General features: G+C 37.5%; 1 protein-coding gene across 1 annotated transcript in view; it reads left to right on the top strand.

The window, feature by feature from the left end:
* LOC107744979 (rho GTPase-activating protein 44-like) overlaps positions 1 to 18,179 on the top strand; it is a gene marked incomplete at its 3' end in the record, with an annotated part of 51,900 nt that extends 33,721 nt beyond the window's left edge. The window contains exons 11-21 of the mRNA XM_016558813.1: positions 1,118 to 1,229; positions 1,620 to 1,701; positions 2,954 to 3,034; positions 3,707 to 3,820; positions 4,708 to 4,799; positions 4,893 to 5,076; positions 8,737 to 8,754; positions 9,848 to 10,030; positions 11,986 to 12,384; positions 15,618 to 15,763; positions 18,145 to 18,179. Of these exons, the coding sequence (XP_016414299.1) occupies positions 1,118 to 1,229; positions 1,620 to 1,701; positions 2,954 to 3,034; positions 3,707 to 3,820; positions 4,708 to 4,799; positions 4,893 to 5,076; positions 8,737 to 8,754; positions 9,848 to 10,030; positions 11,986 to 12,384; positions 15,618 to 15,763; positions 18,145 to 18,179 (1,446 nt within the window). The remainder of the gene's footprint in view (positions 1 to 1,117; positions 1,230 to 1,619; positions 1,702 to 2,953; positions 3,035 to 3,706; positions 3,821 to 4,707; positions 4,800 to 4,892; positions 5,077 to 8,736; positions 8,755 to 9,847; positions 10,031 to 11,985; positions 12,385 to 15,617; positions 15,764 to 18,144) is intronic.
* Positions 18,180 to 18,990: the final 811 nt, after the last annotated feature.

The raw sequence follows: 18,990 nt of genomic DNA, 5'->3' as shown, positions 1-18,990 counted from the left end.
CAATTCGTTTAACATTGACAACACAATAGGGAAAAAGTGTCGCAGCGAAAAATAAATAAATATGACATCTTTTATTTAAAATTATAGGCTAAGCAAAATATAAACAAAACCGAGTTGAGCGTCCTTAAAGGACAGCGCATCCACACTTTGCTCCATCCTTATTCTGCTCTTTCACTCATCGACAACCTGCCTGTTCTAAGCGCAGATATGCTGTTCTAAATGGACGTCGGGAACGGGATATTGTTAGACCGCCCGCTCCCATTCAAATTACACCAGAGTTACCGACCGCTACCGAGTTTTATTCGGGAATGTAATCCCGTGGCGCAAAAAATTCGGTCGGGTCCCGTGGTTCCCGCGGGAGAGCAGCGGGAATGCAGACCTCTACTTTACATGTCATTCGTGAAGTATGTATTAACTATACAAAGTTATTAAATTACCCATAATAAATTGTTTTTATTTCAGAAATTAAGAACATGTGGTAAAAAATATTATTTATTATTTTTATGTTACATAATTTATAATTTATTATAATACATATTTTATAAGAAATAAATGTATCTAATTCAGTTTAGATTAATTTAGTTGATCTAATTTAGGTTACGGCTTGATTATTTGAATATATGAATAATAATTTTGCTAATTAAGAGGATGAGTTGCATCTCTACTTATAATATACACTTTTCTGTAAACATTTGTCATGAAATTGATCTATGGATTTTTTTACACTTTCAGTATAAAAACAAACAAAAAAAGAACGTTCATTATTATTTATTTTTTTAAATAGTACACAAGTGTACTGTTTGTACAATGCATTGATATTAATATACTTACTACATAAAACATACTTTGAAAATGTACTTGAACTTCAAGTTTAACTGATAAAATTAAATACCCATTATTTATTAATTTAAGTACATTTTAGTTATCTTGAGGCCCCATTGGAAGTTTGCTGAGACCCCCTAGCGGGCCCCGGCCTCCAGGTTGAGAACCACTGATCTATTGCAAAAAATAAAAAAATAAAAAATTTAATTACATGAGGGCCAAGGATGCCATTTGGGACAGGGCTTGGGATTTTATGGCCAAAAAGGTCTTAACTTTACTCTTCCTGTCACATTAGGGTTTATTTCGGGTAGCTCCCTCAGCCTCCAAGCTGAAGAAACTTAAAGCATCTCTGGACTGCGGGGTTCTGGATGTGCAGGAGTACTCGGCCGACCCACATGCCATCGCAGGTGAGCATCTGCCTCTCACCTCTTAGCTTTTAAAATGTTCACTGATCTATCCGCAGTGTCCTTTTAGTGGATCGCAGCTACAAAGTCTCAGACCCCATGGCAGTTCGCATTAAATTATGTCCCAGGTTAATTTGATCTCATTACACTGGGCCTGAAGCGTGACCTAGTAGCCGCCAGGTAGGGGGGCCACAGCCGACAGGTGGTACACGCTGATTGTGGCCATGACAGCTCATTTGTCAGGCTTCTCCTTAGTATTTCAAGCAGAGAATATCACACCTCCAGTCACGTCCTTTCACACGTGCTGTGCTTCCCTCTTTCACCATGTCCCTGCCTCTTTCACTCTCTTGTTCTTCCCTCTGACCTCTTTCCTTCCTCATCTGCTTCCCTCAGGAGCTTTGAAGTCTTATCTTCGTGAACTTCCCGAACCTCTAATGACCTTTGAACTCTATGATGAATGGATTCAAGCCTCAAAGTAAGTATCGATGGTCTAACCCAACACACACTCCATTAGCCAGTACTATTTGCCATTTTCAGATACATGTGAGACATTTGCTCGGTTCCAAAACGTACCCTGATAGCAAACGTACATTACAGAGTTTACATCTGGAAGATGTATTTTTAGAGCATTTGCTTATCTGCAATATGCCTCCTGTAAGCCTCATGTAAGATGTTTCCTGTGTTGGGAAAAAACAAAACAAAAAATCAAAAGATATAGAGATCTAGAAAATGTCTTTAAGATGTTTATCACTCAGAATATATGTGAGCCTGGACCACAAAACCAGGCTTAAGTCGCTGAAAAAAAATGACCCTTATGACTGGTTTTGTGGTCCAGAGTCACATATGTAAAATAGATTTTTTTAAAGATGTATATCAGCTGTTTGTACACAACCGATGCTTTGCAGATGAAGCTCTCTGTAATTGAAATCTTGGAAATGAACATGTGCTCTGGGTAGTGAGGCTGGATTTAAAGGGATAGTTCACCCATAATTGAACATGTTCAAGGCCCAGAAACGTTGTAAGGACATGGTTAAAATAGTCCATGTGACATCAGTGGTTCAACCGTAATTTTATGAAGCTACAAGAATAATTTTTGTGTGCAAAGAAAACAAAAATTAACGACTTTATTCAACAATTTCTTCTCTTCTGTGTATTATAGTGTAAGTGAATGTGTAGCTGTTAGTATTAGCTTACCTTTGGATTATACTCTCAGTAAACTACTAGTGTAATAGTTTTTATACTGAATGTATATACTGTAATTGTATGTTAAGTGAACTTAAAGGGGTCATATGATGTTGCTAAAAAGAACATTATTTTGTGTATTTGGTGTAATGAAATGTGTTTATGCGGTTTAAGGTTCAAAAAACACATTATTTTCCACATACTGTACATTATTGTTTCTCCTCTATGCCCCGCCTTTCTGAAACGTGTCGATTTTTATAAAGTTCATCGGTCTGAGCAACTTTACAGATCTTCTTTATGCACCAAGAGCTTGTAACACTCCAAAGAGAAAGGAAAAATTAAAATCGCATCGCATATGACCCCTTTAACATTAAATTTACAATGGTAGATTTGTCACTAAAATCAGCCAAATGTTTATCTTTTTCTGTGTGGGTTAATCGCAGTGTGGGGGGGGTCAAGTTTAGTTGCACCCATGAACATACAGCAGTTTATTCTTATACTGTATACTGTACCATAATGCATCTCTCCCTGTGTCCTTTCTCTAGTATTCAAGATATGGATAAAAGGCTCCAAGCCCTTTTGTGTACATGTGAGAAACTACCAGCAGACAATCTGAACAACTTCAGGTGTGTGGTGCTTGTTATTTACTTATTATTTGTTATTTCTGACGAGGCCTTTGCCTTTGAATGAGTCATGAATGCAAGAGCTCATTAGAAGAGAGGGGTGTCAAATCTCCGTCAAATCATGAGCGATGCAGCAGTTCCTTCACTGACAGGAAGTGGGCATGTTTTTGAAATAAAAAGTTCATTAGTCCTACTGAGAATCTTTTTGAGTTTGGAAATGTCCTTCCGCCTAACCTGTTTAGTGTGACAACTATACAGAAGCTGTCTCTGGCAAAGACAAATTCAGCCTTTAATTTCACCCTGACTGATTTGGCCAAAGAATAAGAGCCACACAATAAATAATACATAATCAATCCAGGATTGAGTCCAAACAAAGCTTCCGTTTAAGAAAATAAAGATGCCTGTGTTCATATTGATTACGCATTTTATTTACAATTCAGCTAACAAATCCTGTGAATATTTGGCACGTCTTTACTTCTAGCCTATATTGCAAGGTTTCTAGATATATGCTGTGGGTCTTGGCTGTTTGACTGCACCTGCCTTCTGTCAGACCTACTGAAATATTGATAATATACAGCGACGACAGGAATAGCAAATGTCAGAGTGAATGCCAGGGCTAAACCCTTTGGTCAAACTGAGATTGAAACTGAAGTTTTTTCTTTCTTTTCTAAACAGATATTTAATCAAGTTCTTAGCCAAACTCACAGAGCATCAAGATGCTAATAAAATGACACCGGGTAATATTGCAATAGTTCTCGGACCCAACCTGCTGTGGACACATTCAGAAGGGTGAGTGCATGTCTTCCCTTTGGATTATTTCTTACATTTATGTGGAGAGCAGCAAATTCACAAAGCAATTTAAAGGGACAGTTCACTGAAAAATTAAAATTCTGTTAGTACTTGCAGTGCATATGACTTATGACTTTATGACTTTATTATTTTTCTTCTGTGGAGCACAGTGTTGTTAAGGTTAACTAAAACACACTGATGAAAATTATTTTCGTAAAGAAATACAATTACAATAAAATATAAATAAATATTCGATTAAAAACTTCAAATCTGAGAAAAATAGAAGTTTAGGTTGAAGTGCTAAAATTGCTAAAACTAAAGCAGAAGCAAAAAAATAAATTAAAGCGAAATACAGATATTGACAAAAAAAGGAAAAATTAGCAATGCACATAACACAATTATTTAAGCTAAATGAAATCTACAAATGTGCAAAAAAAGCTAAATCAAAATAATGAATACCATAATAATAATATATGATTAATACAAAAATAAGCACTTTTGAAGAATCCATACAAAAACAGTTCATAGTGACCATGTCTGTCAAGCTTCAAGAACGATAAAAACACACTATAAAAGTAGTTCATATGGCTTTTGCACTATATTTCAAGTTGTTTGAAGTCATGTGAAGGTTTTCTGTGTCTTCTGACTGACAATTAATTTTTTTGGATCTCTACAGATGTGGTCACTGTGAAATATTGTTGTATGGAGCAGAACTGCATGAGGATTGTTTAAAATCTTGCCTTTTGTGTTCAACAAAAGCAAGAAAGGCATACAGTTTTGGATCACCATAAGTTAATGACATTTTTAGGTATACTACTTCTTGAATGTATCTAGTAGTTTTATATTTTAAAGTATATAATGCTCAAATGGGTCATTGATCTTCACAGGAACATGACAGAAATGATGACCACCATGTCGCTGCAAATCGTTGGCATCATTGAGCCGATCATCCAGCATGCTGACTGGTTCTTCCCTGGAGGTTAGATAGAAAGAGTTGTGAAAACATATTCGCACATACACACATGCGTTTTCTCCTGCAAGATTTGGACTGATTTGTCTTTGCTATACTTAGATATTGAGTTCAACCTGACAGGCAGCTATGGCAGCCCAGTTCACACCAACCACAACTCCAATTACAGCTCCATGCCCTCGCCCGATATGGACCAATCAGAGCGCAAGCAGCAGCATGACCAGAGCCGACGCCCACTCAGTGTTGCTACTGACAACATGATGCTGGAATTCTACAAGAAGGATGGGTAGGTTGTTCTGCACTCATGTCTCTGTCAGCCTCCTCCATCTCTCCTCTTTTCCTTTTCCCTCCCACACTCTTCCATTAGCTTCTCATACCATCCTTACTTCTTAAAGGGACAGTGGCCAGGATATTAACCTTTAATGTTCCATGGAAAAAAGAAAGTCACATGCGGTTTGATCAACATGAGAAAATGACAACAGAATTTTCTTTTTCCTGTGAATTATCCTTTTAAATTAAACATCATTGCAGTAATTGCCTATTATTGACAGGGTTCGATAGTGCCGCTTAAACCAATTAGCAGTGGCAGAGGAGACAGCGGCAGATAGCTAATGTGTTCAGCGACTAATTCACTTAGACTGGGACGTCAGTCACTTCGTTATCTCTTAAAGGGACAGTTCACCCAAAAATGAAGATTCTGTCATCATTTACTCACCCTCATGTCGTTCCAAACCTGTATGATTTTTTTTCCCATGAAACAAAAGGTAGATTTTTGAAGAATATCCTGGCTAGTAGGATTAGACAATTAATTGAAATAAAACCAAAATCGCAATATGGTTTAGTGTGGATATCAAATCTCAAAGGCTGCAAATTAATGAAATAAATATATGAGTTGTGGGTTTCAGAGTGAAGCGTAGCACTGTGTTTATTTATACACAAGCAGCTCATGATCCAGTGTTTTCAGTTTCTTAAAGCAGCTCAGTTCACAGTAAATGCATCTACTCGTAGTTTGGGTCACTTAAAACGGGCATTTGGGAAAACAACATGCGTCAACCATCTTCCCAAACTTTTAAAGAGCAGCACTATGGCAACAAAAGAGATGCTTTATGATGTGGCTTTCCTTCGAAAAATTTTTTTTGATGGTTTAACGTTTGAAAATTAAGCCATAAATATTAGTTTTGCAATTTTTTACAGCAGTAATGTAAAATACAATTATTTTTGTTATTTTTCTTAAAAACTTAAAATATATATTTTGTATACAGAAAAATATTACAATAGTAATGCTTATTTTTATATTTTTATTTAATAATAATAATAATACCAATATTATATATTATTATATTTTTAGTAGTAGTATTTTAAAGTTATATTTTTATATGTATATGTACACACATGTATATGTATGTGTGTGTGTGTTTATATATATATAATATTTTTTTTTATAGTTATGCAGATACATAATTGCAGCAATTTTGGCCAAATTGTGCAACACTTTTAAACAAGCACAGCAAATCTGGAGCTTTAAAAAAATTTAATTTGTGCACATTTTATATATATATATATATATATATATAAATTATAACAGTGGCCAGGATATTAACCTTTAATGTTCCATGGAAAAAAGAAAGTCACATGCGGTTTGATCAACATGAGAAAATGACAACAGAATTTTCTTTTTCCTGTGAATTATCCTTTTAAATTAAACATCATTGCAGTAATTGCCTATTATTGACAGGGTTCGATAGTGCCGCTTAAACCAATTAGCAGTGGCAGAGGAGACAGCGGCAGATAGCTAATGTGTTCAGCGACTAATTCACTTAGACTGGGACGTCAGTCACTTCGTTATCCAGTAAACTTTCAGTGTCATTTGTTCTCAATTGGAGTTCTGCCCTCATTTGAATAGAGCTGATCTTGGGCTGATGGGCTGCCACGGTCTCTATGGTAACGTGGATGGAGTGTTGAAGGAGGGCCGCGGCTCACTTATCATTCTCTGAGGGGGCTGTATTTCTGCCACTATCGACAGAGACATGAGGCAGATGTGCCAGGCTCTGACTCATGTCACCTGCAATGCTCCAGCAGGTGGAAAAATACCGCATACGGAGGAGGAGATCCAAAATTCTGATAGACGGAGTCCTACTCCAGACTGGCTTATGACAAACATTGCATTCTGGCAAATATTTGGCAAACATTGCTGCCAAATTACCACATATTAAATGCAGGGCTGTGTGGAATCATTTTTGCAAGTGCTTTAATGAAATGATTTATGGAAGAAGAATGGCAGCCATTATAACTGGGGGGAGCATGTCCACACTACTTTTAGATGTTGTTAATTTCACTCCCCCTACACTGTAAAAAAAATGGTGACTTGCAATTTTTACCTATATTTCTACCTAATTTAACTGCTAAAATCTTATGTATTTAGGTTTATTTAGTGATATTAAAGGTCCCCTGAAATGCTTAGAAACACGCAGCTTTACTCTGTGTTGACGCCATTTTAACTGAAACAGGAAACCTAAAAAAAATCGTTGATCCATTTTGGCGGAAATGACGAACTGCAAGCTTTGAACGCTTATATCTTCTAAATGCGAATTGTGTCACTGTTTTGGAGCACACTGCCTTATAGATAACCTTAAGACTAACATATTGATACTAACACCCAAAAAACTTTACTTTTGATTTCATGGGGACTTTAAGTAATATCAGTGATATTAAGTAATATTTTTCACTTTTTTGATTAAAAAAACACTTAAGTGTTACCATTTTTTTTCAGTGTACACTTTTTAGGAAGTTTATTTTGCTTGGCTGCCTTGCAGAGAAATGTCATAAAGTCAGAAAATGTTGGAAGCTTGTTTCTGCCACAGGATAAAAAAAATGTAAATGCGATTTTTTTTTCTTTATATCTCACAATTCAGGCTATTTTTTCTTGCAATTCTAAGTTTATGTCTCACAATTCTGTGTTTTGTTTTTAGAATTGTGAAATATAAAGTCAGAATTGTGAGATATAAACTCAAGAAAGTTGATGACATAAAAAGTCACAATTACCTTTTTTATTTTTAAATCTGTCAGAAAAAAAAAACAATTGTGAGATGTAAAGAATTCTGAGGAAAAAAGTCAGAACTGCAAGATTTAAACTCTAGAACTGTGAGATTTTAAGTCAAAATTCAGAGAAAAAAGTCAGAATTGTGACATAACTTGAGAATGGTGAGATTTAAATTTAGAATTGCGAGATATAAACTCAGAATTCAGAGAAAAATGTCTGAAATGCAGTTACCTTTATTTTTTTATTTTGTCGTGAAAAAAAAAACATTTAAATTCATAATTCGGGGGCTGGGGGGGGTATCTGAAATGTGCATCTTTTACAAAACTATGAATTTTTTATATTCATGTTGTTGCAACAATATTACAGACATTTAAACAAGCTTATGACAAAATTTCTGCAGTTACTGGCTTTATTTATTTTTTTTAAGCTTTAGCTTTTCATTTCATATTTAATCTTATATGAGTATTTCCATGACATCTAGCCGTTTCCCTCACATTTCCTCATGTTTAAATGCCCCTGATGTCTGCTGTCATTTCAAACACACAGACAAGTTTTATAGATTACATAACAATTAGAGACTCTGATCCACCGTTAAAGGGGAGGCTAAGTGTCTAATTGTTTATGTCCACAGCTCTCGGGGTAAAAGCAATTAGAGTAAATGAGGCATAATGGTGTCGCAGCAGGCAAGAGTGCCAGTTGCTCATTTAGGCTGACATGTTCTCACCTCTGGACCGCCCTGATCCCCTGTCAAACTACACATGTCCCCCACTGCATGCTACACAGTTCTCATTTAGCTGTCCTCATGTCATTTACTTTTGCTTACTCTACATTGCAATTTACATTACTGTTAAATGTAAACTCACTGTGTTTCCTCTACACTCGTTATTTTATCCACACTTAACGCAGCATTAGGAAAATTCAAAGGTACTGTCCACCTTTTCTGTTATACCTTGACTTTGTTTTTGGTAACACTTTTTAATAACTTAATGAACAATCATTACATTTCTGTATTGTTTAACAGGACAGTCATGCATGTATGTTTAAATATAAAAACTCTACCATTCAAAAGTTTGTGGTCAGGTTTGTTTATTTATTTATTTATTGAAGAAGAAGAAGAAGAAGAAAGTATATATTTATTAAGCAAGGATGCATTAAATAAATCAAAAGTGACCGTAAAAAAACATTTATAATGTTACAAAAGATTTCTATTTTAATATTGCAAAAATATTATATATTTTATGTCTATATATTTAATTATAATATATAATTATATTATATGTCAAAAATATTAAGCAGCATGACAGAATGATTTCTGAAGGATCATGTGACACTGATGACTGGAGTAATGATGCAGAAAATTCAGCTTTGCATCACAGGAATAAATCACATTTGGAAACAATAAAATTGAAAACAATTATTTTAAATTGTAATAATATTTCACAATGTTACTGTTTCTACTTTATTTTTGATCAAATAATGCAGTCTTGGTGATCATAAAAGACTTCTTTCATAAACATAAAAAAAAATACCAACACTAAACTTTTGAACAGTAATGTGTATTAATCAAAATTTGAATCCAAATCATATTCTATTGTCTAATTATATCTTGTTACAATCACAATTGATTGTAATGATGCAAGTTACTATAAAGTTTGTTTATCCCTCTGACACATGAATTATTAAATGACAAAAACATTTTCTTTTTAAAAGGAAAAAAAAAAAAAAATTTTTTATAATATAATCATAATTTAGAGAGTTACACATCCGGCCTCTCTTTCAAATGACCTTCACCACTTTTGTCAGCCTTTTTGAAATTGTAATATTACATCATAAATAAAAAATACATGACACGTAGAGAGCAGTCATATAAAATGATGGGTAATGGTCAAAGATAATCACCCAAGGTGGCAAGTTGGCATCATGCATCAGAGGGTTAACATTCCTGTAAAGTCACAAAATCTAGATGTGTTTTCTGTAGTGGTTGTGATTGATGGTTTGTGGGTCTTTATGTGGGCAGTGTGGGTGTCAGAGTCATGGACACGTCGTGGGTGAAGGGCAAAAGTTCCTCTACACTGGCCCGCAAAGCCTCATCCACGCCTCCACAAGCGCCCGGCTCGCCTGCGGACACCCTGATCACGGAGCAGCCCGGTGAGCTGGCCACATCTCCAATCCCCACTCCCCCTCCTGGAGACAGGGGCAGGTAAAAACAACAACACATGATTCCCATCATCCTCTACCTGTTTTCCATTGTCTAGTTGCATCAACTAACTTGTGACCTCATTGTTTTCCATTCAGCAATTAACTCTTTTGCTTTCCCTGCATTTGTGTATTAATGACATCATTTCCTCTGCTCTTCTATGCTTTCCTTGTTCTTTACCTATAAAAGTCTTTATCTATAAATAGAAGTGTTTTATTTTTATTTTTACGTACAGTAGTGCAGTCAGTATGGCCGTGTACACACTGCAGATAAATACAGTTGCCTCTTTTGAGTTCTTCATCCTGTTTTGTACACACAGACTTCAGTTGTGTGACATCCGCATTCTGCAACAAAAATGAACCGCATTTACATTAAACAAATCCAAACTCTACAGCTAGTTATTGCAATGTAATTAAAAGCCCAAGCGAGTCTCTCTTCTCCTGATGTGAGGCAAGAAGATCTCAGGGGAAGAGGGACACGAATGATCGAATGTTTGGGGTCAGTAAGACTTTTTAATTTTTGTTCTTTTGAACTTTGATCAAAGAATCCTGAAAAAATGTATCATAGTTTCCACAAAAAATATTAAGCAGCACGGCTGTTTCAATATTGATGGTTATAAGAAATGAGCAGGAAATCAGCATATTAGCAAAGATGGGAAGGTTACTTGGGAAATGTAATAGGCTACAGATTACAAGTTACATTATTAAGTAGTTTAACTATTTCAATGACTTTTTAAAGTAATGCAACTAATTACATTTGATTACTTTTTCTAACAAATGTTTTCAACTGTTAATCATTTTCAAACGTCAGCCAGGCAGGGTTAATATTACAGTAGTACTCATCACTGATTACTGTCAGACAGCTGCTGAAAATCCAGCTTACATTCAAATGAATATATTACATTTTATTTATTATTTATTACATTTACACTTCATTAGTATCTTAAAATAGATGACGCTTACATTGTTTCTAATTTGCAATTTCAGGAGTGACTCCTGTACTCTGTTCACACCCAGAACGATAACTTAGAGGATTCACTACCAGATTTGAATGCCATTGTTGATGCTTTTGCAGTGTGTACAGGCCTATATGATCATTTAGTGTGGTTAAACCATCACAGTTTGGTAGGATTGGTCTTGCTGTGGCTTTCTATTCATTCAATTTCACTAATAATCAACCCATAAGCCCATATGCAAATCATACATTAATGAAGCCAAGGTTATGCCATGGTTCAGTCATTGTATTTAGGGTTTGCAATGGCTGATGATTTGACTGGCTTACCTCCCACCCGCTGACACTCTTTCAGGCAATGAAAGGGTTTTTGTGTCTGTGTTTAACTGCTCTGGGTTTTCACCATATTTAGAGACCTTGGTTTCAGTGCTTAGCTCTTGTACAGTATATTCACCAAACTCTCTCTGATGTTTGGTTGTTCAAAGAGATTTTTTCTTTCCTCAGTGCAGTGCGCAGACACAAGGTCATTTTCAGTGTAATTTTCTGTTTTCTTTTTTAATTTTAATGCATTGCTGTGCTTTTCCTGCCAGTGGAGTCGGATGGCGCCTCTTTTTCGTTGCTAAGCTTGCTGTTTGCTAGACCTGTTGCTCATTGCCGCACGCTAAACTGGCTAAATGCTCATACCAGCTTGAGACAAACATGCAGACCAAAGGATCCTGAGAGTATTATCAATATTGTATAATGCTAGCGAGCCACAGCTGGAGCTAAACATCCACTTCCCCTCCTCCGCCCTCCCGCCGTGGGCCACCTGTCCATGTGCCCGCGAGAGAGGACCCCCCAGGCTGACTAGGTAAATACCACCTGCCTGCGGCCACCCCGCCTTCGCAAAACACATTGTGACGGCCATCAGGGCTCCCCACACTGTCTGAGCGTGCGCTGTCATGCGTGTGCAGTTGACCAGAGCTCTCTCTCCTGTGTTTGCTCTTTATTGTTTTCAATATCTGCAGCTCAGACGACGTGTCGCCCAATCGGCCGGATTCCTCACATGTCTATTCGTCCCACGCGGAGGAGCGGCCACCCCCTCCGTACCCTTCCTCGTCCTCATCCTCCCATCCCGGTCCTCAGCACTTCTACCCCAAGCCCCCTCCCTGCGCTCGGCCTGTCGCCCCCGGTCCCGAGTCCCAGCCTCCTAGCTGCCTGCACTTTCTCAAACACGGGCCCCTGTGTGATGCGCCGCATGCCGCTCCGCCTGACGCCAATGCCTCGCCCCTCTACATTAAAACCCCTCTCGTGCTGACCCGCCACGACATGTCCCTCGGAAACCCCCCTAGCCTCCCCTCCTCCGCACCCCCACCGTGGGCTGCCTGTCCATGTGCCCGCGAGAGAGGACCCCCCAGGCTGACTAGGTAAATACCACCTGCCTGCGGCCACCCCGCCTTCGCAAAACACATTGTGACGGCCATCAGGGCTCCCCACACTGTCTGAGCGTTCACCTCAGATCACTCCATACTGGCTCCCACTTTTCCATCTTGTTTTTGGAACTTGCTTTGTAATGTTATTGCTTTTTCAGTCCCATCACGCAGATACCGTAACATTCTCATTGTCTGGGAAAGCCTGAGGTTGCCTAGCAACTGAGGATGTTACTGGTGTTTAGTGAAAGTGGATCCTTCAAGTAGAAATCAGTGCTGTCATTGAGATAGGTTTATAGTTTTAATATTTTGAATCATTTCATATTTTCTGTTTTTATTTTAATTTTAGCTAAAATTTGAGTAATTTTGTTTTGTTTTTAGTAGTTATTTTAATTTGTCTATTTATTTTTATTTCAGTTTTAGCTGTTTTAGTATATCAAGTTAAACTAAATTAAAACATTGCCTTGGCAGCTAGCTGAAATTGTATTGAATTTCAGTTAACATTTATTTTATTTCAACTAACATTTTTAATGGTTTTAGTTCCAGTTTTAGTTTATAACTATAATAACCCTGGTAGAAATAAATACATTGATGGAGCTGCATATGATGACATGAATGTATTATGCTTATGAATGTATTGATTGTGACATTGAGTCATGAGTTGTGTTTGCTCACTGGGATAGTCATACTTGATGTGCATGAACATTAACACCAGCTCTGTTCCAAAACCTAATGAGCTGCCCACCTAGGCATCTATTTTAGTCATCATAGGCGCTCTCCCAACACAAAGACTCCTCCAAACAATAGGAAACAGATTTATTCTGGCCTTATGTGATAGCTTTGGAAAATAGAAATTTAAGGACTTCCCAAAATCAATTGCAATGATATAATCTGATTGCCAATTTGCCACTTACATTTCCTCAGTTCTTAGAAAGTCTAAGTCATCTAAGTAAAATGCATCCATTCTGTAAATGTTTGACACTATAGAGTACTGAAGTGATTAGTATTTTTGTCTAATCACTAGTATTTTTGGGCCAACTTGTGGGTTCGCGTCATCCTGGTTAACCTCACCAAAACCCCAATAGGGTTTTTCTGTTGGCTTTGGATTATTGCAGAAAAAAAAAAAGTTAGGATGGGACATATCAAAGGGCTTGTTATGAATAGCCAAAAGGCTTTAGCTTGTCTATCTTCATCTTAAGCCCAATGTAGACTTCAGTTTTTCTAGTGCGCATGTGCACGCTATCAAATGAAGTATACTAAAAAGGCTATGTGTTTGGCTTTACGCATACGCTAAGCATTTGCATCATAATTATACGTTAGGCTTTAGCTGGGAACCATGATAAGCTACTCCCTGTGGCTAGTCAGAAATAGATGGTTTGAAAAGGAAAGATATTTTTGTTCTAGAGAGCAATTAATTGGACAAACATTTGGATAGTGCAGGTCAATATTTTAAGTCCCTTACTTCGTTTTCTCTATAGACAAAACTATTTTAAATGTGTATCTACTTAAAGTTTGTTAACTTTTAAGAGTACACTAACATATGTAAAGTAGGGCTGTCAAAATGACTGAAAAACTAAATTCGAATTTTCTACTTAAATATTATAAAAATGTAAAAATAATTTCAATTAGGGGGAAAAAAGCTTTTGGCGTCATCGCATCTCGTGCGCCACTGATAAGGCTGCCTGACGGCTGACTCAGACCTAAAATTCGAATGCAAGGTTTTTGCATTCGAATGTGGATTTGTTTTTTAAATTCGACGAATATTCGAAATTCGATTTTTTTTTACAGCCCTAGTGACCGCATCTTAATAGACATGGACTAAAAACCACAAACTATAATTTCATTGGTTTACCGAACTAGTGCCCATGAATTCGTATTCCCATAGGTAGATGGGGATCAGCTGAGAGTCAGCTGATGCGAGCTTGACTAACGTGACCTGCAAGAAACAACGCTTACGCTTGATTTCAGATCAGTCACTTCCAATGTTCATTTCAGTTACAATGCTGTCTTAGTAGGTAGCTGCTGACAACAAGGGCAGCAAGGGCAGCTCACTAGATTTTGGAACAAAGCAAGAGACATCTCGAGCCACATGAAATATAATCGTTTAAACAAGATTAAACTCTTCCCTACTTAATAGCCATCTGTATTTGAGAACTCTAAAGCCAAACGCACTGGTAAATGGTCATAAGGCTGAAACAATTACCAAAATCAAATTAGAAATCAGATGTTTCACAGCAATGTAGGCCATACATTTAATTGAGGTGGGAATTGTGTATACGAATGCTCTTTTTTTTGGATCATCAGTCTCCCGGGTTGTTTGAAAGGTTGCAGGAATGTCAGTGGAATTACATGAATTTCCATCGCTTGCTGCACATGCAGACACCATCAGTGAAATAAAGATCAATCTAAGATCTTTATTAGGAGCGGTAAGCATCAGTAGAGCCAGTGTTAGCCATTTTACCAATGATGTTGACTGTTTATTGCAATGGCACAGGATCCCCTCCACATCTACCCTCATGAGCCTTCATTCAAGTCGCAGGGAACTGCAGAGATTGAGTCATAGATGTGACGGATTCATTCCAAACGTGGTCACATAGATGCAGATATTGCAGAATCATTCTCTGCATGTCTGCACGGATATAGATGTAGAGGACTCATGTGTCCATGTGTTCACATAGATTTATCTTCCCCATAGTTTAGCAGAGAGGCGCCTGAATAGAGCTGTCAGAGTGAAAAACAAGCTCCACATGCTCAGTTATATTAAAGATACATGCTGCGTGTGTGTGTGTGTTTGCTGGGCAAGGACACTCAATCCCCCTCCTGCTGACGTGCATGAGAAACACTCTGTGTAAATCCACCTTCACATGTCTTTGAAAACAATCACTTCACACCCACATGCAAGCAGATTTTAGTTGTGGATGTTTAAGCAAAAACAAAAATATAGCATCGATTTTGTCACAGTTCTGTTTACGTTCTTGTAGCTCATCTGGTAAAGCATGACACCAGCAACTCAAAAGTCATGGGTTCGATTCCCACGTCAGTTAAGTCAATAATGTTATGTCATGGTGCATTCAGACACAATCAAAACCAGCAGGACGTTTCTTAGCACTTAAGTCGCTGTTTTTAGTTTCGTTGACGGGGGAGGTGAGAGGTCCTTGCACGCTATTAGTCATTAATGATACGGTGGGTGCAGATTGATGGCAGGCAGTCATGTTTGTCTCTCTCTCCAGCACTCTGAAGAGCAAGGAGCTCTCTCCTGTGATTGGCCACAAGTCTGTGCATGCGTCAGGAGCAACAGTGCCCCCTGTCAGCGGTCAGCAGAGCAACAGCCAGTCTCCTCACTCTGCCGAGCACAGCCCCCACACCTTACACAAAGGTTCGTCCCACTGGGATTCCTCTTTAATTCTGTTTTTTTTTTTAAATTCAATCTACAGATAAAATCCTCTTTAAATCTGGTATAATGTCTGTCTTGGGTGATCAGATCAGTATGCATCTGGTTATAACACGTGTTTCTGATTCTGTCAAGGTGATTTTGTGACTTATCACTTACTACATCAGTATGTGCTTTGTAATTCTTTGTATTGTACTGTGAAGCATTGTGCATGTGGATATAGGTGGACTTTTTTACAAATTTTACAATGGGATGGTTATTTTAGTTAGTAAAATGATTGTTTTGCTACAATGATTAGCGTTATATTGTTAGGTAGTTGCATTAAAAAAGCAATATAGGTACAGTGACTCGAATGCACCTCCTCTATGATGAGCATGTTTTTAAAGTGCCCCTATTATGCCATTTTTAAGCTTCCTAATATTGTTTAGGGAGTCACCCAAATCAAAAAACAAGGTCAAAAATGCTTTAGTTTTCTCAAAATATGCATTTGAAATCACCTCATTTTCCAACGATTCTTAAACGATTTGTTCAAAGCAGTTCTAAGATTCAGTCTCTCTAAACCCCTCCTTTCCCCTCCTTTTCTTTTGGGAGACAATAACTTTATTTATCATGCACTTTCGGCTTTACAACTTTTCAGATTGTTTACATTCACATACAGCTACATTATACACTGCATGAAAGGCAATATTCGAAATGGCATAATAGGGGAACTTTAATTTCTCAATTCAATTTCATTTGATGTGTTTTGGGGGCCATAAATTAAAAAACAAAGTCAGGGTGATATAACTGTCTTGATATAATGAAGAAAAATGCCTCATTAAAATAATGCAATTCTTGAAAGAAAACCTTATTAGTTTGAAAAAAAATAATTCTTGGAAAAAGAGTATTTTTAACAAAACTGTTTAATTTACTGTATACATTTATTTAAGGAAAATTATTTAAGATATCAAGTCTTGTTTTCTGAAAAATGTATCAATATTAAGTAAATTGATGTGTAAAACAAAAATAAATACCTGTCAGAGGGTTAAGAAAAACAAACTGAATTCAAAGAGAAAACAAGATGATTTTTCATACCCCACTGACAGATATTTTTTCTTGTTTTAAGCATAAGCTCAATTAAAGGCAGGGTATGTGATTTTTCAAAAACACTTTAGAAAACTGATTCGGGCCGAATAGCAAAACAAACTTGTAGCCAATCAGCAATAAGGGGCGTGTCTACTCGTCTCGTGATGTGGAGGAGAGAGCTTTCAGTGCATGGGACAGACATTAGCCGAGCCGAGCGACAGAAAGATAGAGATGGTGGATAAAAAACAAAAGAGGAAAACGTCTGCGGAACGATAAGGCAAAGAAGTAGGACCCGTGTAAATATTGGATCAGCTTTCCAGCGCTGGAGAGAACTCAAGGAGCGGAGGCCTGCGATCGGACGCCGAGGTTGCTTTGTTTCTTCTCAATAGGTGAGTAACACCGTGTCTACAACAGCTAAAGTCTGACTACACTGGACGCGATCAAACGACCATTGAAAAACATTTGAAATTTGTATCAGCACGTCATAAATAGAACCCGGCAGCAGTTTTCTGTCGGGATTTGTTGCGCCGCGCCACTCACGTCCGTACGTTCAGTGCATGGGACGGACATTAGCCGAGCCGAGCGACAGAAAGATAGAGATGGCAGCAGTTTTCTGTCGGGATTTGTTGAGCCGCGCCGCTTACGTCCGTAGACACGGTGTAACATTGGCTTTGCTTTGTTTCACAGAACTAATCGTTGCCTGGGTTGCATACGTATATGTGGGGCGGAGCTATCAAAATAGGAGCAAGACCCTTTTGGGGTAGGGGCGTGTTTGTTTTGGTGATTTCAAATATCAACATTGGCTACCAGAAATCCCTTACTCTGCCTTTAATACAATACAATTAAAACAATTGTTGATAAATTTTTTCAGTAAACAATACTTAATATCAAAAGTCATACTGAAGAAAATCTTTTTTTTCAAGTGTTCAGGTTGTAAAATGTCTCTCCCAAAACCTAATTGTATACATGATGTAACAATTCATTTAATATTAAAAAATACTTATTTCTTTTGAAGTGTATATTTAAAAACAAATAAAATAATAATAATAATGATTTAGATGTGCACACTCACATGCATTCAAGGTGTAAGGAAAATATTATAACATTTATTTTTAGTTTAAATGAAAGTCATTAAATGTAAAGAAATTCCCAAGATGCACTGCACCCAATTTTCACCTTAACACTTTCTATCTGTGATCTGATCACCCGAAACTAATGTTAATACCAGGTGTAAACAGGATCGTAGTGTAAAGGTTACTTGCATGCATTTTTGATTTTGTCTTATCTTTCTCTTCTTATAGCCTCTAAGAAACTGGCCCCTGTGCCGCCCAACCTCCCCAGCCACCCACCGTCCCCCCTTTGGCCCCCCAGCCCCTGGAGCAGGGTCTACTTGACGGATTGTCCCCCGGGGAGAGCATGTCCACAGGTAAACATGCCACAGTGGCAACATCACAAGTGGGAGTCCAGCGTCCCTCTCTCAAACTGTCTGTCTCTCCGTCCTACGCAGGCGGTGGACATTAAGGAGCCAGATCCCCATATGAAATGTGAAGACATTTGTTTGTCTTAAATATGGAGTGCCCATAGATTCAGTTGCCTTTGAGATGTATACTATGATTATTTTTGAATCCCCAGGATTATATTTTAGCTCTAAGATTTTAAGAACAAATGGAAACAAAGGGAATTCACTTTAAGCACAGGGACATACTGTATATATCTTACTACAAAGTGAAGTGTGTAATTTTTGCACGACCAATTGAATTGTAAAAATAATGACTTTCCATACAGAGTTTCCACCGACTCTTCTGCTCCATCACAAACAGGTAGTCTTGCACCAGTTTCATGCCATTACTTGAGCCAGAAGTTGTTGGACGTGTTGGACCGCTCAAACGAAGCAAGCAGTGTTTTAAAAGTGCCACTGAGTTTACACTCTTTAGGTTGTAAAAAAAAGGGTAAAAATTGGCAAGCACTCGCTGAAAATCGTTGACTGTTAGATTGGTCAGCTTTACATTGAACTTTCAGGGACTGAAGGTGCGATCATATTTATCGTGGTTCAGTGAATTTTCACAGGCGAAATCCAGTCTTTTTATAAGGATTCAGATTTCATAAAGAGCCGAGAACTTGATGAAAATCATCAACTCCAATTTGAT

This window comes from Sinocyclocheilus rhinocerous, unplaced genomic scaffold (assembly GCF_001515625.1).
Source record: "Sinocyclocheilus rhinocerous isolate Xijiao unplaced genomic scaffold, SAMN03320098_v1.1 scaffold1219, whole genome shotgun sequence".
NCBI lineage: Eukaryota > Metazoa > Chordata > Actinopteri > Cypriniformes > Cyprinidae > Sinocyclocheilus > Sinocyclocheilus rhinocerous.
Note: the sequence above shows the minus strand (reverse complement) of the source record. Positions and strands in the feature narration are given on the sequence as shown.